General features: G+C 39.4%; 1 protein-coding gene across 2 annotated transcripts; it reads right to left on the bottom strand.

Annotated features, from left to right (window-relative positions):
* Nucleotides 1-2,700: 2,700 nt before the first annotated feature.
* Nucleotides 2,701-22,823, bottom strand: RO60 (Ro60, Y RNA binding protein). 2 transcript variants are annotated; one of them, XM_024576026.4, is made up of 9 exons: nucleotides 22,588-22,823; nucleotides 17,767-18,366; nucleotides 15,805-16,025; nucleotides 15,311-15,457; nucleotides 14,860-14,997; nucleotides 11,738-11,854; nucleotides 10,760-10,873; nucleotides 10,338-10,484; nucleotides 2,701-9,191 (listed from the first exon to the last, which is right to left on the bottom strand). In XM_024576026.4, the coding sequence occupies exons 2-9, from the start codon at nucleotides 18,344-18,346 to the stop codon at nucleotides 9,039-9,041; spliced, it is 1,617 nt and encodes a 538-aa protein (XP_024431794.1). In that variant the 5' UTR covers nucleotides 18,347-18,366; nucleotides 22,588-22,823; the 3' UTR covers nucleotides 2,701-9,038. The 2 variants fall into 2 exon arrangements, with proteins under 2 accessions (XP_024431794.1, XP_053768859.1); XM_053912884.1 differs by lacking the exon at nucleotides 22,588-22,823 and having other exon boundaries at nucleotides 17,767-18,371.
* Between the last annotated feature and the right edge of the window lie 9 nt (nucleotides 22,824-22,832).

The following is a 22,832-nucleotide window of genomic DNA, read 5'->3' on the forward strand; positions in this document are numbered from 1 at the left end:
AGGCGGTCACTGCAGTCGCGAGTCTGTAGGGAAGCCAGCGGTCTGGGGTGGGGGCCCGAGTGCCAGCCCGGGGACCCGGACAGGGGGTCCGCTCGCTCAGACTGGCGGTGCGGGGCCTGTTACTGAGCCTGGATTGGGGGGCGGGGAGGGGGGCCCCCCCCGCAGCGGAGCCCGAGGCCTCATGACGGCGGTCACAACCCGGCTGCTGGATCAGGACCGAGGGGCTCACTACCCACACGGCCTCGCGAGACCGGCAGGTGGGCGACCACCTGGGAGCCACAGCGCAGCCTCGGGTCGCGGATCCTCGGGTCTCGGACCTCATTCGTTCTGGAAGACCGCTCGAGGAGACGTTTCCTTGGGAGCCGCCCCGTCCGGGGGGCTAACCAAACGCCGTTGGCACAAAAGTGCCGGTGGGTCTCGGGCTGTTCGCCCAGCGAGGCATGGTTTCTCCGAACAGCTCGGTGTCCGTTCGAGATGGCAGGCGGCCGAGAACCGAGGTCTGACCGAGTTCGTTCTTTCAGTAAAAGGTGGGTGATGCCATTTTAGTTCCTGAGAAGGGGAGGCGGGTCACCGCACGGTGCCTGTCAGACACAGACACGCAGCAGGCCCCGGCTCTGGAACCGGCCAGCTCAGACACACGCACCGCGTCCCCGTGCCCACGCTCCCGGTCCCGCCATGCCGCCACGCCCGACCCGCACTCACTCCGCCTTCCCCGCACGCACGCCCGCCCCGTGACAGACAGCGTTTAGGCGGCAAACATGGCACCGCAAGGGGCCAGCAATACTACGGCGATTATAACGACGTAATAAAAGTTACGTCAGTGAGGTCCCGTACTCACCGTGTCACACAAAAGCACCTTCCGGCTCCTCTGGCGCACCCGGACGGGCCCCCAGTGTCCCTGCTCTTTTTCTGTGGGGCCATTACCGACCAAAATAGGGGTGACGGGGCCAGCGAGAACCACGTGACTAACTGGCGGGAAACGTCCAGGCGCGCGCGCGTGCGCCGGAGGGCCCAGCTGGTCAACGCGAGATTTCACGCGCGCATTGTTTGGGCACTGAGCTGACCTCAGGTACTTGCCCGGGAGGGTTTCGGGCAGGGCTGCCGTGGGGCCCTGTGGCGGGCCGGGCTTGCCAGGTCCCAGTCCACGCCTCGGCTCACAGCGTAGACGGGGTGGTGTCCCTCACAAACAGGACTTCTCACAGTTCTGGAGGCTGCAGGTCCGAGACCGAGGGGCTGGCTGTCGGGTTCTCGTGAGGACCCGCTTCCCGCTTTGCGGACGGCTGCGGCTTCCGGGGCTGCGGGCCAGCGGACCGGGCTCGCTCATCTCTTCCGAAGGCTTCGGTCCGCCGTCGGTGCCCGCGGCCTTCCAACCAGCGCGCTGCGGGTTGGGGCTGCCACGGACAGACGACGGGGAGGCCCACCCGGTCCGCCGCACCTTCCCTTCCGGCTCCGTGAGGGTGCAGCGTCTAAGGAAGACGAGGCCGAGGGGTCGGCAGCAGCTCTGCCCTCTTCCCCAGAACCCTGGGCCGGAGAGAAGAGAATGGCGCCCGGGTGAAGAGTTACCTTTTTTCAGTCTTCCTTCATTTTTAACGTTAAGATCTGAAAGGTAAACTTTACTGAAGCCCATTAATATATTTTTTAAATGGGCCATTGGTTTTCTTATTTTATCACTAATCAATTTACGTTTACAGTGCCAAACCTCTAATTGGGAAGCTGAGAAGTTGAGGGAGGAAAAAGTGTCTTGTTTATATATATCTGGATTTCATTGTGTTCTAACTAATATATATTATTAAAAAATACCGTAAGCAATATTTTTAAACTCAAGGTTTAATAAAAAAAACCTTTAAGTCATTTTCTTCATCTATAAAGAAATGCAGTTTGTGGTCTTCCTTTTCTCCGCACAGCTATTGACTGTCATATCCAGTAAATAGAGAGCTCGAAAATCAACCAAATATTCTAAGTTTTGGTGAGTATATTCTGATGTAATTTGATCTTACCCTTGTGCCTAACTTCCAGCTTCAATCTTTAGAACTTTTTAGAAACACTTCATGGGAATTCATGTAGAAAAGAAACTTCGGTAAATCGGCACTGAAACAAAATCTTATTTGCACAGTTGACTTTGTTAATTAACTTTTCCCAAAGGAAAGCTGGGTAGGTTTCAACCACTTTTCCCCTTGCATTTGCAACATTCTTTTCTTTGTTATCTGTAAAAGGTGATCACCTAAAGCAAACCTGAGCATAATGAATGAGCAGACCTTCTTTGATGTGATGCTCCCAGAGAAGCAGTAAAAGCCTGTCCAGGCAAGGGTCAGGGTGCTCTCTCCCTCAGAGTGGCCATGCCGTCCCTGTTCTCCCCGGGACTTCTGCAGTCTGTGTGGTTTTGTTCGTTGCATCCACACCACGGACACCAATGGTCGAAGTCCACGTCAAAAATTCTTTTTTCAAAGTGCTTTTTGAAGGTGCACTTTGATTAAATCCAGTAGTTTGATCCTGTAACTGAAATCCATTGGAAAAGAATCCCCAACCATATCTATTTTAAACAGTCATATGCAATAGTATATAAAGAGGCACTGTAAGGCTAATGTTATCAAAACCTTATTTTCATCTTATTGCAGTGTATTAGATTACTGACAGCTTTAGATTTTATTAAGCCGTATTATGACCTTAAAATTCTTATTCCTTTAAAGAAATAGAAGACAATTGTTTGAAGTGCATAGAGTTTATTTGGTACTTCTATCCATTTCTATGTAATACAACTGACCAGCGACAGTTCACACAGCACCCGCCTGCACTCTGTATCTATGACAGTCTTTTCAGGGTGGTATTTTGCAAAGATAGAAAGGAAAGTCAAGATTTCACAGTATGGGTGAAAACCATGTTATCATAAAATAAGTTTAATACATTAGTATTTCTTCCATTTTCTATCAGAAAACACCAAAATTACATTGTTAGGTATTTTATTTACACTGAAAACTTGGAAGACTCAACGAAGCATCAGGAATTCATCAACAAACAGACCCAGGACCTCCCCGCCTTCAGGGTCCTTTCCTTTAAAATTACACTTGTTATAAATCATAATTCTAAGCACCAGCTTGACAATTTAAAGTTCTCTTTCAGTTTTATAAAAGATTCCTGCTTTGAAAGGCAAAGTGAATGTAAAAATGTGAATGTAATGAAACAGATCACTGGCCTGGATACTTTTTATTGCAACAGTGCAATGTTTTACAACTACATTCACTCTTTTGAATGAAATTTGCTTGTAGGCTCAAAACAAAATATTTTTCTTTTGTCTTGAAAAATTCCCTTAAAAAATTAACCATTTTTGGAACTGTATAACTGTACTTTTCATTCAGTGTTTAAGTATACAACTTGGTCCTTGAAGATGTTGCATAAAGTCCAGCTTCTTGGATAATGTTATACAAAACAATAAAAAACCCCTCAAACTACCACAATATATTACTGATGTTAAGTCATGTATGTATTACACATCAGTGTCCCAGATTACCCTGTTAACGTACAACCAGGTTTTAAAACGTAATAGTTCAAGTCCCATTGATTACATTAAAAGTGAAGCTCTAACAGACCCTTTGCATTCTGTACTTCAGAAACACTAACACTATTAAGGCATTACTGAACAGACCCCATGGAAAGGAACTGGGATGCCTGTGCTGGAGAGCTAGTCGTATTTTAAGGCAGTCAAAAAGATCATGTTTTTCACTTTAAGGCTCTTGCATACTTAAATTTTATTCTATGCAGGCATTAGTCTGTGTAATTTAAATATTCCTCAAGTGGTCAATTAGGGAAAATCAAAGCCTTTATACAAAGCAAATGCACATTTAGAACTAGATAACACCTCTCCCCCAACCAATTAAAAAACGTGTGTGTGTGTCCCTTTGGAGAATTTCATGATTATCAGGAGCTGGCAATAAAAGGAAGAAATTATAACTCAAATGCACTATTAAAAATTATGTCTAGCCACACCATACCAATTAATCCATATTTAGAATAGTGCAATAAAAACTATTTCTTGGCTACTATTCATCATTTAAAATTTAACTTGGCTGGTATGGATTCTAAACAGTTTACACTGCAAATAAAGCCTAACAAGTAATTTAAACAAAAGTTTCAATTAATATCAAATAGTAAGCCTTTAACCTCAGTCACCACCGTTAATAATCCAAGGGTTCACTAAGCAAAACCAGCAGCAACAGAGCTAACTTACTATTTCTTTTGTGCAAGCACAGATTCTACTAACTTCTGAAAGTACTGAAATTTAAATATATTTTAAAATTAAATATCATGTGTTCATTAGGTTAATACGATGCATGGTGGTGAACAGAAACAAAGAGAAAAAATCTCTTTAGGTTCACAAACTGCTTTTGTGTATTTTCATTTTTATTGTATTTACAAAATTCGTTCTCATTGAAAATTATCACCCTAATTTCAGTAATACAATTCTTTAACATAACTTCTCTAGTTTATGTTTCTACCAATTTCCATATAATTTGGTCTTTTTCAGGGTTTATGGAATTAAGTCATTTATTATAATTTTATTCAAATAGTATGCCTCACTGCATTATTAGTTTTTTACATGAAAAACATTACCACAGTATTATTTTTAAAATTAACGTCTTAATAATTTTTCAAAAGCAAATAAAAAGCTTACCAATTTAAAAAAATGTTGAAAGCGAACTTTCTGCAGCTTTGAAGCTGGGGAGATCCCAGGCAGGCTAAGCACATCAGATCTTGTCCTCCCAGCCCTTCAACACTCAATAAAATGGTTTAACGTGCCCCCAAAATTGTTGAAGGTGAACTTATGTTATTTACAAGACCTCTTATGCCACAAGTCATCAGGTGCATATAAGCTCAGTGAAGTACTTAGTAGACCAAAGATTCTGACAGTGGCCTTTTAACTTGGAAATGTGAGGATCAAGAGTGCTTTGGGTACATCTGTCTGTAATTGCAAACAAAGGCTGAATAACTGATCTTACTCAAAGGCCACAAAACTTATGCAAATGTCTAACAAAAGGTATACAACATAACCAGATTTGGGGAAAGACTATACCAATATATTGTTCCAAGAGGCCTGCCCATTATTAATTTGAAAAAAATATGATCATAAATCTATAGGGAACAAAATGCAATCTGTAAAATTCATCCCAAACCTTAATATGGGTGACTTTCCTATCATTCATTACCCAGGTAGAACAAGACTAGAAAAAAACAGAAGACAAAAATATCGAGACTTTTAAAAGAAAAACAGAAGTATAAAAGTAGTCTTCCAACAAATTATTAGCTAATATTAGGGAAATAGTAAATAGTAAATGCACACAATAAATGCAACTAATCTCACAGCTTACCTTATCCTTTTTCCTAATTCTTCTTTGTGCATGTTTACACTGAGGCTATATGACACTTTTCTAAGAGGATATTGACTTAACAAGTCAGTCCAAAACTGTGGTATACAAGAGTAGAATTTTTCACTTTTTGTATTATTTACTGTAAAAATATCACTTACCAAGAAATTTGTACTTGCAAGTAAGACCTTATTTTTAATTTGACCCAGTAAGTGATCATAGTGATTTCCCTTTATGGTTTAGATGTAGCTTCATTGTGCTTTTAAAGATGTTTCTCACTTGTCAGATCCTCAAATTTATTCAGGAATTTTGCCTTATCTTTCCAAAATAATTTTATATTGTTTTTGCAAAATCTCAAAATGAGAGAGAAAAAAAAAGCTCCTGATAAAACAGTATTCAGTCATTTGTAATTTCCCTGTTATTTTAAAAGATTAAGCAAATGTTTGTTGATAGCATCTCTTTTTTTTTTTTAGACTATTGAGTTTGTTTTTCTAGGTCCATCTGGGAGGGTGTTGGACTTGGAATATACCCTTCTTCCTCTTGGTCAGAGAATAGTGACTTCTTAGTCAATACCCACCTTCACTATGAAATTTTTTCTTCCACTCTTACCCACTCAGAAGTGTTTTAAGAAATTACTGAGCCTATTTCCCTAAAATATTTTGTCTTTCAAAATACATTATTAACTTCTAATAACTATTAAGTTCTAATTTGTATTGTAAGCCCTGCTCCCAATTTAAACTTTTATACAGATATTAACAATGATTTTCCTATGATCTAAGCATCAGATGTTACTTTGTAAAAATAACAAAACTGAATCACATAGGTGAAATTGGGCTCTACAGTCACACAATAGGTAAGAAAAACCAAGTTTCCAGAGGGGCAACACTGAATTCCATTTGCTAGCATCTTCCTCAACAACATACCTACAAAATACTTACTACACTAAATAATATGACAGTGTTAGTTAATAGAATTTTCAAGGAATTTCAACTAACATGGGTAGGAATTTTAAGATTTTTTGTTTTACTAATTACTTCTATATCCTGAAAATATTTACATATTTTCTAGGAAGTAGTTTATTAATTTTTCTTGAGATTTTTTTAAAGCAACATTTCCCTAAATACTAATGTGACAGTAATCCTAAATAATTCAGAAAATAAAACTTTATCGCTTGACTGTATTTTATTCATAATGAGGTAAAGTTTTTTATTTTTCTATATGACTGTATTGTATAGCAACAGATCTTAAAGACATTAATTGTGCTTGAGGATTACTAGGAACTACAAAATTATGTTTACAATTTCTATGTTTTTCTACTCTTACAGCAATCATGTATATACATTATTTCTTAATACCTAAAAGATGTAAGTCTTGTATAATTCTGTTTTCACCCCTACTCTTGTAAGTCAGTTTTTTCCCATTTTGTGGGTATATGAATACTGGGATGAAAATTTCTAGATCTAGTGTTCCAAAGCCACACTTCATGGAACCTAGCTCCCTAACCAAAATTTAAAAATGAAAAAAAAAAAAGAATCACCGTTTACATTTCAAAGGTTTGTTCTAGCTCTAAAATTCCAAAATTTGAAAATAAGGGTACCTTCTGTGGTGCCTTTTAGGTTTTTTTTTTCCTTCTTAAATCATATCCTAATCCACTTAATTCAACTAACCGAAATACTTCAAAAAGGTCACATCTAACCTTACTTCTCTGATTTAGTATTATGAATATAATGAATATTCATGAATATATCTGTCTAAAAACACTGGGAATGGTACATAACTGAAGGAAGTATACTTTTATTTCAATAAGGAATACATTTCAATCAGTAATAAAAAGTGTATTGTATGATGTTTAAATTATGAAGATCTTGGGTTTGCATAAGAGTTCCAGACTATAAAACAATTCTATTAGGTTCTTTATACCAATAGCTAAGATGTTAAACCCAATGTTTGATAGAGGATTAAAAACAAAATGACATCAGAAAGTGTCTTTTTTTTTTTTGTCGGGGGGAGGGGTGCTGCTAATTGTGCTGACCAGAAAGCCTCAGGTAAATAACAACTTTTACAAGTTGCTGTATGTTGCCTTGAAGCCTACATTATCAGACCTAGCATTCATATATCAAATAAGTTTGAAAGGAACATTTTCTTGTCACTCCCAGAGCCCAAGTTTCCCATGAAAAAGAACATAGTACCTACACAAATTCTAACACTACTAAAGTCCGCCTAAACCCCGAAACACAAACCCTCTAGTTTAACCCCAAGCACATAGACTACAGTTTACATTTCCTAGTCTGCCTTTTTACATAAGTGATAAGGGATTTATTAAAATCCTGAATAAATTCTCAACTACTATTTAAAGAGTACATAAAATTTTGTGTAAGCTTAGATAACCATGATATAAGCAAAGGTATTGGTATTTGAACAGGTTAAACATCCCCACAAAGGGGTATCTGCTCAAGAAAATAATGCACTTTAGCATAATGAAAAGAAGTTTAATATACACAAATAAAGTAGTAAAAAATACTTTCTTAGAGGCCGGTTAGTGGTAACACACTACTTAAAGATGGACTTTCAAACCTGAAAGACCTAGCTTGATTTATTATCATTTTTTACTCTATCAAAAAAGAATGTCTCGCCACAATGAATAACAAAGAAAGAGGTTGGTGACATGTTTACAATTAGAAAATATCTAAAACCCATTTACAATTTGACTAAAAAAATAGTTAAAAGAAATTAGAACAATATTTTACAGTAAGGAAAAAGCTAATGAGATTACAGTGGAGAGTTTGTCATACTTTCAGACTATGAATGGGTGAATTAAATGCTGAAACACTTTCTGTTGCTTTCACCTAAGGGTATAAAAAAAGAAAGTATGACTACATGTGGCTATGTTGCTATGACTGGGAGGAAACTGTCAAGTCACACCCTCAGGTCATAGCAGTAAAATATACCAAACAAATGAAACAATCCAAAGAGACTTCCTCAGCTGACACACACTTTGGAGTCCCCTTCCCAGGAACTTCCATTGTGTTTCTGGTTAATGGTAATAATTCTACAAGTGTAAATAAAACATAAAAAAACAAAATAGTTTTTACTGAGTAAGAAAGCTGCTATTTATGTGATCTTAGAAAATTCTTATAAAGGAATTTGTAAAAACCCACTCATAATTTAATCAACCATCTTGGTTTTTGTTTTAGCCCCTTGGTATATAAAGTGTACAGAGGAGTCGGATGTGCCATCACAGTTGCATGGTCCAGTGCACTTCAGAGAATGGGCGTGATCAAAGCTGTCCTTCCCAGTGAAAACATTTAAGAAAACTTTAAGCACTTTTCAAATAAGTGACATGATATGGAACTACTTACAAATTTGGCTCTTCTTTTAAATACAAATGTGATTATTTACCAAAGAAAACCTGTTGGACAGTTTACAATGTTGATCAACAAGTTCTCTATAGAGGGAGCTGCAGTGTATTCTGAAGCTACTTCCCAGCTGCTATTTAGCAGACAGAAAGAACTCTGGGCTTATCTATTTTTTCCTTCCTTCCTTTTCTTTCTTTTTTTTTTTTTTTTTGGTAAGGCCATAGTCACATCTTTCACAGGATTCAGATGAGCTGGGAAGTAGCTGCATGTCTGCAGCAAGATCACCAATGGCAATGGGCCACCCAAATCAGGCTGGTGCTTATGGTTAAATGACATCTAGTGTGAAGTTTCGAATGACATCCAGAGCTCCAGTGTCAAAGCCACACATATCCAACATGCCTCTGTCATCTGGGTCTGCAATGGTGAAACCATTTGATGTCATTCCACAAACAATCAATTTAGCTGGAATATCCATTTTCTGTAAGTAAAGATCAAAACATAGTAAAAAAAATTATATGAAAGCAAGAGCAAATAACCTCCAAAATTAAAACTTTAAATTCTACCACAGCTTTTCATCACAAAGTTCTTTTTATTTTTTCTCTACATAAAATCTTTTCAGGGCTAGATGATGTGATCTTTAGAAGACTAGAAAATAAAATTTTGTAGACAACCTGCCCAAAATTCCTGCTTCTCAGTTCTATATTACTTGTTTTGTGGGCCACAGAATACATTCCTGAGCAGCCTAGAGACTCTACTTACCAAACCTGTCAGGATATTTGGAGGCATTAGATATTTTCCCCAACATATCGCACACTGGGGCAGTATACGTGGAGGTGGAATAAACGCAGGAAAATATTTCTCTGGGATTAACTTCACTGTGTATAATACATACATTTCACAGGATTCAGAACCCAGGCTGTCTTGACTCCAAATTCTGTTCTCTCATTTGCTGGTCTCAAATTTAAAGAGCTTGTGAAGCACAGTCCCACTGAAGTTTCTGCCTTAGCAGGGCTCCCTTGGGGTCCTGGAATGCGCATTCCTAACAAGGTGCTAGGTAAGGCTAAGGCTGCTCAGTAGGGAAACCACACTTTGGGAATCACTGCTCTTCATCAAGTTCTATTTCTACTGCCAGTCACACTATCTACAATTCAAGAGCTCAACAGCCCACGTGACTAGTGGCTACCGTATTGGATAGTGTGACTACAGAACATTACCATCATTTCAGAAACCTCAACTAGAGAGCACTGATTAGAACACAGAAATATCCATATACCTTAAAACATAGATTATAGCTTTGTTTTAATTTTATGTTGTCCCTTAACAAACCTCACAAATGATACTTTAATTTCTCAAGGAACACAAGGAATCATTAAAGTTTATAGTTAAGGTAAAAGAAATATTCTGATAACAAAAAATATCATTTATAAAGCATATTCTTATTACTGTGTAGAACTGAAACTGGTAGAAATAAATTATGTATGTGTAGCCTATCTTTCTTATTTTAAGTACCGCTGAGTCCAGTACTGGCGTTATATACTGTCAGTATCTTCCTTTTGGAAAAACAGTGAGTGTTTGAGAACTGGGTCTTATTTGGAGTAAGAAAGAGTATTAGAATTTGTCTTACCTTTCGATACTGCCTCAGAGCAACAGCTGGGTGGACATCCCCAACAAAGGTCTCATTGTCAGTGAACACAATGAACACATCAGCAGCTGTGTTTGTCTTCTGAGCCCAGATCATTGGAAGAGAGCAATCAGTCCCACCTGCTGGGATCTAACTCAGAACAAAACATGAGAAAGAATAAATGACACAGGTTCTATAATGATACATCTGAATAATAAAATACTTAAAAGTACTATTTTTTACATAATCATTTTGTTTAGAGTGAATACAAAGGCCTTCCCAAAGCCTGTATAAATTTTTATTTTATGCTGAGAAAATTGGGAGAAAACAATTTGTCCTTACAAATTTCTTAATACCAAGCATGACATCAATAACAAAATTATTATATAATATGTTAAGTAAGCTTAATTAAATAGTTTTTTTACCTGATTCATAGCCATTAAAACCTGTTGTAAAGTCATATCTGCAGTTACGGGACATGGTACCATTTCATTTGAAAAAGCAACTACATGAGAATCTTTTTCTGTTCGTGTGACAACCTGAAAAATTCAATGGTAATAATTTTCAGCAGATTTGGGAGAAATAAATACAGTATATCTTGAAGTGCATAAAACTTCATCTGTAAAGGAAATGTGTCATGATGCTTATTTTGTTTCTGCACTCAGTGTGTTTTGGAACTGCAGGATAGCTTTCAAAGTACTTTCACAAACTCTTACAAACAAGGAAGCCACCACAGAAGAGAAGTTAAAGAATCTCGTCTATGATTCATTTAATTGCTATTCAGTGACAGTGAGCCTGGAACCAAAGTCTCCTGACTATTGTTACTAGTTTCCGATCCTTGCACTTCCAGTCATTAGTAAGTTCTCTAAATACTTTCTTCTTCCTCAAAAACATTTATCTTTAGTTGTAAAATTAAAATTTGACTGTTCTTTAGATGTGCTTTTTCAATATACCTATACTGTCTATACCTAACTATGTAAGTGTATGGAACTATATAAGCACACCCAAAAATATCTACAGCCTCTGGCAGAAGGGCTGCTTGAGTGTAGTTGGTAGGGTAAAAATATGAGTGTAATAATTTATAGCTTTAATTTGAACATTTCACCTAAAATGGCAAACGGTGTGCTTGAGTGTGATACTGTTATAGAATTACAATGCTTATGATTTTGTAATAAAAAAGTGGCATTATTTGTGCTGGACCCTGTTTATGCACAGTATACTTAAAACTCTTACTTATTTTTGATACAAAATGGCATTTACATAAAATTAAAATGTGCCAAATATGCCAAATGGATGAAAACTAGTGAAAACCTAATTCTTGGCCACATTTAAGTGTACATTTCTGCCCACAGTAACATCTTCTCAGGGTGGCAGAAACTGCAAACTGCCTCCAGTGTTCTCACCATGCACATTGCCGCGGCAACAGCGCTGGCGTTGAGGACACTCCCCAAAACTCTCTGATTCATAGAAGCACTGACGTCAACAGCCAGCAAGAAACGCTTCCCAGTTGGCTCAACTGTCTAAAGAGAAAACAAAATGAAACAATCATTAAAAGCAATCACAGAAATTTTAAGTAGATTGAATTTCTAGCAAATCATATTGACCTATCCTTCACTTAAAAAATTCTCTCAGATAAAAGGCCTCATTTCTGATTTGCCAATTAATTGAAGTGTTTCAAAATGCTTAAGTTTGGAATAATTATGTATGGTGTCAGGTGGGTACTGGAAATATTAGGGGACACTTTATAAAGGATATGACTGTCTAACCACTGTGCAGTATACCTGAAATTAACACAAAATCACACCAAATGTAAATTGTGATTGAAAAAAATTAATTAAAAAATGCTTAGCTTCTACTAGAGGTAAAACACAGGAAATAATATAGCCTACTCAATAATTTTATTTAAAGAAGTTATCACCTTTCTGTTTAAAAAAATTTTTTCCTAAGAAGTAAACTAGGAATTTCTATCAAGAAATCGTTTTGGGGGGTAAAATATAAAAAAACATAAAATTTATGTTTTAATCATTTTTCAGTTCACAAGGTGGTGTTGAATCCACTGAGCCATACCAGTCAGGGCTACTTTTTATCATTTTTACTTGCACAGTCCAGTGACATTAAGTACATTCACAATGTTATGTAACCACCACTACTATCTACCTACAGAACCTTTTCATCATCCCAAATAGAAAATCTATACCCATTCCTACCTCCCTCTAGTCCCTGACAACTTCTATTTTCCCTTTCTCTACGGATTTGCCTACTCTAGAGCTACCTCATATAGTGAAATCATGTAGTATTTGTCCTTTTGCGCCTGGCTTATTTCACTTAGCGTATTTTCCAAGGTTCATCCATGTTGTGGCATATTTCTAATTCCATTCCTTTGTAAGGCTGACTACCACCACATTTTGTTCATCCATTCACCTGCTGACGAACACGTGGGTGGTTTTTACCTGTTGGCTATCGTGAATAATGCTCCTATGAACATTTGTGTACAAGTGTCTGAGTCCCCGGTCTCAGTTCTTTTGGGTGTATACGTAAGTGGTGGAATAGCTGGATGGTATGGTACTTCAACATACATTTAACTTTCTGAGGAACAGCCAAACTGTTTTCCACAGGGCTGCACCGTTTTATATTCCTACCAGCAATACACTACGGCTTCAATTCTCACTTATTACTTCTGCTTTTTTGATAAGTCATCCAGCGAGTGTGAAGTGGTATCGCACTTGGTGTTGATATGCATTCCCCTAATGACCAATGATGTTCACAGTTTTATATGCTTATTGGCCATCTGTACATCATCTTTGGAGAAATGTTTATTCAAGCACTTTGCCCATTTTTGAAATGGGTTTTTTGTATTTTTACTGTTGTCATTCTTTATATATATTCTGAACATTAAAGCCCAATCAGATATATGATCTGCAAATACTTTCTCCTATTCTGTAGGTTTTCTTTTCACACTCCTGATAATGTCCTTTGATGCATCAAAGATTTAAATTTTGATGAAGTCCAATTTACTTTTCCTTTTTTTTGCCTGTGCTTTTGGTGTCATATTTAAGAGTCTATTACTGTAGATCACTTTGGGTAGTACTGTCATCTTAAGAATATTAAGTCTTCCAACTGTGAACATGGAATGTCTTCCCATTTATGTCTTAAGTTTCATTTAGCAATGCTTAGTAGTTCTCAGTGTACAAGTCTTGCACATTCATAGTTAAATTCCCAAGTCTCTTATTCTTTTAGATGCTATTGTAAATTGAAATGTTTTCTTAGCTTTTGATTTTTCAGGGCTAGCATGTAGACATACTACTGATTTTTGCTTGTTGATTTTGTATTCTGCAACTGCTGAATTTGTTAGCTTTTAGAAGTTTCTTATGGATTCTTTAGGGTTTTGTACATTTAAGATCATGGCATCTGAGTACAGAGGTAATTTTTCTTCCTTTCCAATTTGGATGCCTTTTTTTTCTTGCCTAACTTTTAGAATTTTCAATAGTTTGTGGAATTTAGGTGGAAAAGTGGGCATCCTTATCTTATTCCTGATGTTAGGTGAAAAGATTTCATCTTTCATCACTGTATAACGATAGCTGTGTGTTTTTTATATATAGCCATTATCATGTTAAGGAAGATCACTTCCATTCCTAATTTATTGAGTACAGTTGTTTAAGTCATGGAAGGTTATTGAACTGTCAAATGCTTTTCTGCAACTGAGATGATCATGTGGCCATTACTTCATTTTATTAACGTGATTACACTGATTAATTTTCACATATTGAACCATCCTTGAGTGCTGAGGATAAATCTCACTTGTACAGTCCCTTTAATATGCTGCTAAATTTGGCTGTTAGTATTTTGTTGAATAACAAGAAATTTTTTAAATGTAAAATTTTAACTTATGGCCCTGAAGTAGGATTTTCAGCCCTAAAATCACTTATCAAGACGTAGGAGATACACTATTGATTAACAGGAAAAACAGAGGACAGAGGTCCAAGTCAAGGACTCTCCAATAATACAAAATTTCAAATCTGGTAATTTAAAACTTATCAAAATGATCTTAGGATAATGGTTATTGCCCAAAGGTAGGGAGAAATACTTTACTCACAAATTTACAATGTCAGTTATATATCCACCTTTACATGAATTAATAAAAAACAAGTAAGTCTCTAATTAATATAGTTAAAAAGTTAATACCTTAAAAAAATTTTTTTTTACCCCCCTGGCCAGTGTGGATTAGTTGTTTGGAGCATTGTCCTGTAAACTGAAGGGTCACAGGTTTGATTTCCAGTCAGGGCACATGCCGGGGTTGCAGGTTTGGTCCCTAGTCACTATGGGTACGAGAGGCAACCGTTTGATGTTTTTCTCTCACGTCGATGTTTCCCTCCCTCCCTTCCTCTCTCTCTAAAATCAATAATCATTCCTTGGGTGAGGATAATTTCTTTCTTTCTTTCTCTCTCTCTCTTTTTTTTTTTTTACAGAAGATGCAGAGTCCTATCTAAATGTATCATTTGTCTTAAAACAAAAATCAAACCATCACCTTAAATGTTTTGTAAAAGGCAGCATCCAAAGCTTTCAAAATTTCTTCATCAGGACGCCATTTCAGTTTTCCTCTGAGCCCATGACCTGTTTTGTAAGTTTCTAATGCAACTAAAATATGAAATGGATGTATACGAGCCTAGAAATAAGACAAAGACAGAAAGTAAATGCAAAATTCAGCTTAACAACAACCCAGAACCTTCGCACCAACTAGTAAATGCAAAATTCAAATGAAAGCTAATAATTATGTGCCTCAGATACTTGTTAGTGTAGCTGATGCATTTTATAAAGAAAAGAGAAGATGATGACATATTAATTAATCTTAGATTTCAGAGTCAAAATGCAATTTGGTATGATAAAAATCTCAGAATACCTATAACACGCTAACTGCATTTCCAAAATTTAGGAGTCAAAGCCTTCAATCAGTAGTAGCTAATAAAGGTAATGCTTACCTTTTTTAACAGTTTGTCATTACACAGCTTCTCACATACTAAAGATACTTCTGAATTTCCTGGCTCAAGCACCGAATTAGAGGTCATCTTTCCTAGATTTCTTAGTAATGCAGTAAGAGGCATTTCTTGTAACAAAGCTTTCCACACCTATTGCAGTAACAGAGACAGAAACATCAGGAGTTATGAATCAGTATAATGTACCTGTACCAATGATAACGGTATTAATAACATTTTCTAAGGCTTTCAGAGTACTTTCTAAATAAAAATTTGTGTGAATTGGTCAGTCTTATCAAATAAACTAACTTGTTCTTTAACATTACTGAATGCTAACTGAATTTGGGCACTTCATTAGGTGTTTTAAATATACATTAAAAGATATATTTAAAATATACCTGATAAAGAATTAATGGATATATAGTTACCCAAAGTTTATCTTTTTGATACATTATAAATCAGTTCAAACACACGCTATTTACATATCCTACTTTACTTACCTCTCTGGACTTTAAGTGACTTGTCAGAAGGTGTTCTCTAACCAACCTGTGCTCCTCTATCAGATGGATGACTTCCAGTTCATCCTTTGTGCGCTTTACCTTCTCTACAGCCTCCAAATACTTTAATAATTTTTCAGTCTCCACAGAAAGTGCTTTGTCTTTATACAATTCCTGGACCTCTTTCCAGCCCTTAGTAATATATTTGGTCACAATAGCAAGTCCTTTAACAAAATAAAGAATTTAAAAGATAGATAGGATTAGTAGGTAGAAAAAACATGCTTACTGAGAATGCCTTATATATGAAAGGCATAAGTAGGTATTAACTTCTTTAATCTGTGAGCTGTTTTCCATGATATAGCAAATACGTGAACAAATAGTCAACTAACTTTGCTTATTCCATCACTGTTTCAAATGAGACTTTGGAGATAAAACTATATTTTCATTTTATTGTAGAGCTTTATTTTTGGAGACACGAGCATCAGAAATTTGGTAGACAGGGCTTATTTTAGGTATATAATGTCAGCAGAACTCTCCAAAGTACAGATCTATTTCAATTAATTTCATATTCAATTGTCCCTTTTAGCTGATAATTATATATGTATGAATGGTAGAGATAAGTGGATGTGGACAGATATGTAGGCAGTTTATCTTTTTTTTAATAGCCAAGAAAGTATTATAGGGCAAATTAAAAAAAAAAGATTTTGTTTATTTTTTGAGAGGGGTAGGAAAGGAGAAAGAGAGGGAAAGAAATATCGGTGTGGTTGCCTTTTGCACGCCCCCCGCATTGGGAACCTGGCCGTAACCCCAGCATGTGCCCTGACTGGGACTCAAACCTGCGACCCTCTGGTTCGCAGGCTGGCACTCAATCCACTGAGCCATACCAGCCAGGGCTATAGGCCAAACTTTAAAAAAGGAAAATAATGTGTTTTCTTTTATGATTTAATAGTCAAAAGAGCTTTGGATTGGGGGTGCTGAGAAAACCTGGGTTGTAGCCTATGCTCTGCCAATGAGTGGTGTGCGATTGATGTAGGCCTTACTTTCCACTTCTGCAAAAAGGGGGAAGAGGGAAGGAATTACCAAATTTAAGTCTATGGAGAAAAGGTGGGCAAAATAAATAATCAAGCAGGACACGTGATATGATTGAGACTGGTCAGGACTGGGGTAAACCCAAGAGACTATGCCCTGACAAATATTTTAGCTAAGTATTTGCTTAGCACTGCCCCAAAAAACTATTTTCAAAAGAAACCAGAAAATGGACTTTTATGTGATGTCTTCTGATTTATTTTATGTGATGTTGGTAAGGAATTCATTTTCCCCTAAAATATTGGGGCAGGTCAAATAAAAAACATCTCTAAGACAGACTGAGCTTATATGCTATTTCTGAACTCTGATTTAAAAATTTGATCGAAGTTAACTCATATGCTGAAACTTCTAAAGTATTGTGACTTTTGCTATCTTTCAGATTTTACTGCAAAATCTTAAATAACTTAAGTAACTCTACCATTTTCTTAAGTAACTAAATGTTGCATGTGAGCATATCTTCTACTTTGTTTTCCCAACTTAAAAAAAAAGGAGGGCAGAGTGGGAATAAACAAGAAGGGGCTACAGAGCCTGGCTGTCTGCCATCTACTGGCTCCCAGCTGCGCTGCTGACTACAACTGGAACACATCCAGGCTGCTGTCAGAGTCCAGTCACTAGGATGGGCATTCCAGTCAGCATGGTGACATTTTAGGATGTAGAAGATTAACTTGTAAATCTGTCATTTGACTCTTGATTGTTCATGTCTGGATTGCCTGTGGTAGGTGTTTAATTCCAGGTTTGCATTTAACATATTTGAATTAGTTAATCTATGTGTCTTGAGAATGAAAGGGTGTTTCTAGAAAATAGTACACAATCGTCTTATGTCAAATGAATGTGTTATTTATTGGATATCTGCACCCTGCCTGAAGAGGTTATGCTTACCTTCACTGGAGGGTTTAAGATGTGACAGTCTTAGCAGATCTTTGTGAGACCAGCCGTTTCTCTGTTTGTATTTTGTCACAGCCAGAGCAAGGGCCATCCCACCTTTTCCATTGTACCAGTCTGCAACAGCCTTCCGCAGGGCGCGACCCCACATGCCACATTTCATGCTTTCCTTCAGGTCTTTCTTAAACTGGATGAAAGTGAAGAGATGCGTAGGGATGCGACAGACTTCAGCAACAGCCTTAAAGGCGGCTTGCTTCGTGCTCAAGTCGGAACACTGGGAGCAAATGGCCAGCGCAAAGAGCATGGGCTCCTGCTTCGCGGTTCTGCCTTCCTGACTAAATGACTTTATCTCCTGTATTACTTCACACCCTCTACCATCTTCAATCAATCTGATTAAAGCTTCGGCATTTTCAAGGCCCAACTTCTGCTCTTTGATATAGTAAGTCCCACCTTCAGAACCAAAACATAAGAACCGATGTAGGCGATTCATATCCGTGACTTGCCATACATATCCACCTTCTGAATTGGCTATCTGCTTCTCATTCAGTGGCTGCAATTGGTTTACTGAGTCACCCATTTTTCTGTTGTTTAGGAAACCTGTCAAAAAGCAAAACGTCACTTACTAGATTGACACAGTAAAAATATAAAAAGGGAAATATGAATCTATGCTTATTGAAATCTGCCATGAAATATTTTGATTTAAAAATATTTTTTTAAGCTCAGTAAGTGATGATATGATAATCAGAACCAACAACTAAGAAGTCACACTTTTGTGGCACAGTCTGTTGCCTCACAGACTCAGCAGGCAGCTCAGCATCGGGGTCTGGAGGCTCAGATGGAGGAAAAAAGGGATAGGGACAGCAGGAACAGCAGGAACAGTAGCTGACCCTAAGATCTCAGGATTTTTATTCCTGAGTAACTCAGTAGACATTTTTGGTCGCATAACATGCACCCATTTCTAACCGACTCCCACCCCTCTCTTGACCTCTTCCTGGCAGCAATGTCCTTCAGGGGAGGCCAGGCCTGCCCAGAGCCCCTTGACTGCCCTTAGCCAGTGGTTTGCAAACTTTGTGTGCATCAACACTACTTTCAGTGCTCGTTAAAACACACACTGGCCCTGACTGGTGTGGCTCAGTGGGTTGGGTATCATCCTGCAAAGCAAAAAGGTACCAGTTTGAGTCCTGGTCAGGGCATATGCCTGGATGACAGATTCCGTCCCAGTTGGGAGCATTTGAGAGGCAACCCTCGAATGATGTTTCTCACCCTTTCTTTCTCCCTCCCTTCCCCCCTCTCTAAAAATAAATAAATAAAATCTTTAAACATATACACACATACACTTGTACACACTGGTGGACCCCAACCACCGTCCTTACAGCTTCTTTCTTAATTCAGCCTGGGGTGAGGCCTAAGCATTTGTATTTATCACAGTTTTGCAGGTGACACCCTCAACTCTCTTGCCACATGACTGGTATAGGCACTGGGTACGAATCACAACCTGGCCAGTGTGCCATGGTTAAGTCTGCTGGCAAAGCTACTAGAACTAGCTGTCGGCAACCACAATCCCTCACCACTCTATACCTCTGTACTGCTTTTACTCAGTGTAGTTGTTTATCCAGAAGCCTCAAGTGCCTGCCTATTCATTCTATTACAGTACCCTGGGCTTCTCCCCATGGCACACAAAATACAACACAACCAACAAAAAACCCCAACCAGCACTTACTGCATACTATGTGGAAGACAGGAAGATTCTGTTCCATTATAAAGATTAAATTTTTTTTTCCTGTCCTCAGGGAAGTCACATTCTATTTGGTGAAGCAGAAATACATACACAATTCAGAGCAAACTGTAATTAAATGTCTGATGGAAAGGTACCATGAATGAACAAGGGAGGATAAAAATAACAGTCTCAATCATCCAGGAAGGCTTCTGCAGAAAAGACAAACTGAAAAACTGCCACAGAAAGTTTGGGGGAAGGCACTCCAGAAAGGGGTTTCTGAAACCTTGTACTGTGTCTTTAGACTTTAGTAAAGGAACTAAGTATATTGGCAGAGCTGTAAAGAAATATGTCTGACAGAGAAAGTAGTAGCTTAAAGAGGAATTCTGTTTTGAAGATTTTAAAAGCTTGAGCATGTTTATATATTGTGCGGAATCCTGGTGAATATTAAGAATTAAGAGCTAGGGAGAAGCCCTGGCTGGTGTGGCTCAAGCGGTTGAAGAGTCATCCCATAAACCAAAATGTTGTAGGTTCAATTCCCAATCAGGGCACCTACCTATGTTGTAGGTTCCGTCAGGGCGTGATCAAGAGGCAACTGATGAATGTTTCTCTCTCTCCTTCCTTCCCCCCTCTCTCTAAAATCAATAAAATCAGTAAGTGTGTCCTCAAGTGAGGATAAGAACAGAGCTAGGGAGAAAAGGCCCTTTAAAGTAGAAAGAAGAGGGGTACACAGACTTAAAAGCAGGAAAATGGTATCATGGACCACAGGGTGAATTTCCAGCAGTGAACAGCTGGGAATGTGAAATGCTGCTCAGGTAGCAAGTAAAATAAAGCTAGGAAAGCATCACTGGATTTGACAAACAGGATGATGAGGAAAGAAAAATGCCAGAGTGGTTCCAGTGAAATGAGGAGGGATACAGCGTGGAAGACTTAACAAGTAAGCAACTCTCTTATAGAAGCGCAGCTTTAGAGAAAGGGCACAGTGGAGGGAGTGAGCCCCGAAGAGAGGTGGGACAGAATGAGCTTTACAGCATCCAGGTGGACACTGGCCCACTGACCGCTACCTCTCTCACTAAGGGTGAAGGTTGCAGATGGCCCATAGGTTTGCGAGAGAGGGGAATAAAAAAAATTGAGGGAGCTACTCCAAAGAATCTGATACTGCTAAATGCATTAAATTTCTATAAATTAAAAATTTTGGAAGAAACTAGACATCTCAATATTATTAAAAGCAGGGCCACAATTTGAAATTGGCCATGAATTCAAAGCACCGTATTATTTAGACTGGTAATGAACACGAGTGGACCAAGCCAAGCCTGCCACCCTTATGCCGCGCACCTTCAGCCCAGCAGTTGTCATGTGGTTTAGGCCTAGTATTGCCAGATCTTTCCAATTTTTTCTCAAAGACCCAGAAATCTGGATTTTCCAATCTGGATTTTTACATGAACTCTTAGGATTAAACGTTAACAAAATCAAAGAAATGTTAACTCCCCTTTCTGATTATTTTCAGTTTGTGGCAAGAGCTAAATTTTCAGTTCAGTCTTTCTTCAATAGGTGCCATGTTAAGTTGGGTTTCAAATACCTGTTTGTTTTGATGGATTTAGCACAGAATACACTTTCAAGTCCACAGCAGCAATACCGCAAAGGACCGCCAACAGCCCTGGGGTCTGAGGACACATTCTCAGTATGGTTCCTAAGGATATAAGCTACACCCCTGGGCCTCACAGATTTTCCACTAAAGATCAATTTACAGGGCAGAGAGTGAACTGGCGTCCTCCAGTGAAAGGGCAGACTCCCAACGACAAACCTCAAGAACGTTCCAACTTTTTTTTTTCCTTTAAATCAGACACTTGAGCCCTGGCTGGTGTGGCTCAGTGGATTGAGCACTGGCCTGCGAACCGAAAGGTCGCCGGTTCGATTCCCAGTCCGGGCACATCAATTAGTCGAAGGCCGGGTCCCTATCGGGGCGCCCCTGTGAGACAACCGAAGGATGTTTCTCTCCCTCTCTTTCTCCCTCCCTTCCCATCTCTAAAAGTAAATAAACAAAATATCAAAAAGAAATCAGACACGATACAAATTTCGGCTTCTACTCCACATTATACCCATGCTTGTTTTAATACAGAAGCTGTATTGTTGTTTCCCAGTAAAAGTTAACGTGTTTATTTCGTGCCTCCTTACAGTGCAAAGCTCAATATAACTCTAAGATGCAGGTCGTCTGAGGAGCCAGAAATCCGAGTGTTATGCACTAAAACATTTTTCCTGGAAGCCAAAGGCTCCTCTTGGAACTAAAAAGGTTTAGAGAGTGATGCATAAATACGTAAAACTTTTTTTTTTCAGTTACGGTTGACAGTTAATGTTCTTCTGTACCACTTTCAGGTGTACAGCACAGGGTTAGACAATCCTATACGTTACAAAGTGTCCCCCTCGTGTTTTCAGTATCCACCTAGAACCACACACAGTCATTACATTACTTATTACATTCCCTGTGCATAAATGTTCCCTGAAAGACTTTCACCTCAACACGAGTGTTCTGCAACAGCCTGTTGCATGAGGGCGATTTCGTGAAAATGGCCATTTTGGGCTTAGCTCATCACTCAACCTTGGAACCATCGCAAATGCTTTCAGGTCAACGCGGTACGTCTTTGCAACCTCCTTTCCCTCGGAAGCGTCCCCTTATCTTGTCCACCACCCTGGGGACCCAGAGGGCACATTTGCCCCGACTCCCCCTCTCCCGTCGTTCCCTCTGGGATAAGGCCGCCTCGTCTTCCCACAAAGATCCTTCTTCCCGAGCCTACTGCAGGCAAGGCGGCTAGAAAGAGGTCGCGAAAGGAGCAGGGGGAAGCGGCGCAGGAGGAAGTCGGGCCCTACAGAACCCGCCTGCGGGGCGCTCGGGCCCGGCCGAGCGAGGATGCCCCACAGCGGTGCCGGGTCCGCTCGGCGTCCTCGAAGGGTGCAGAGGTGGGGAGGGCGACAAAGACGCGTCTCCCCGGCCTCCGACGAAGATGCGGGGTGAGGGACCCGGAGGGTCAACCAGGGCCTGCGCGCCACCGGAGTCGCGTAGACCGCACAAAGGGCCCCCGCCAGCCTCCCATACGTAGTTTCCTCACCTGGGCTTGGCGGCCGTCCGTCCGACCCGCAGCACCACCGGGAGAGCCCTGCTCAGCGCGGGGAAACGACGAAACGTGGCGGCCTCACGGGCGGGGACTGCTCGGAACCCCCCACAGCGCCGCCGCACCGCCCGGGCCTCCACCTCTGGCTCCCGGGAATGAGCCACGCCCCCCTCATCTAGTTCGCCCTCGCTCCCGACTGGCGAGGGTCCCGGATGCGGCCTGCTCCGGCACCCGGAAGCCCC

The sequence above is a fragment of the Desmodus rotundus genome, chromosome 10 (assembly GCF_022682495.2).
Source record: "Desmodus rotundus isolate HL8 chromosome 10, HLdesRot8A.1, whole genome shotgun sequence".
NCBI lineage: Eukaryota > Metazoa > Chordata > Mammalia > Chiroptera > Phyllostomidae > Desmodus > Desmodus rotundus.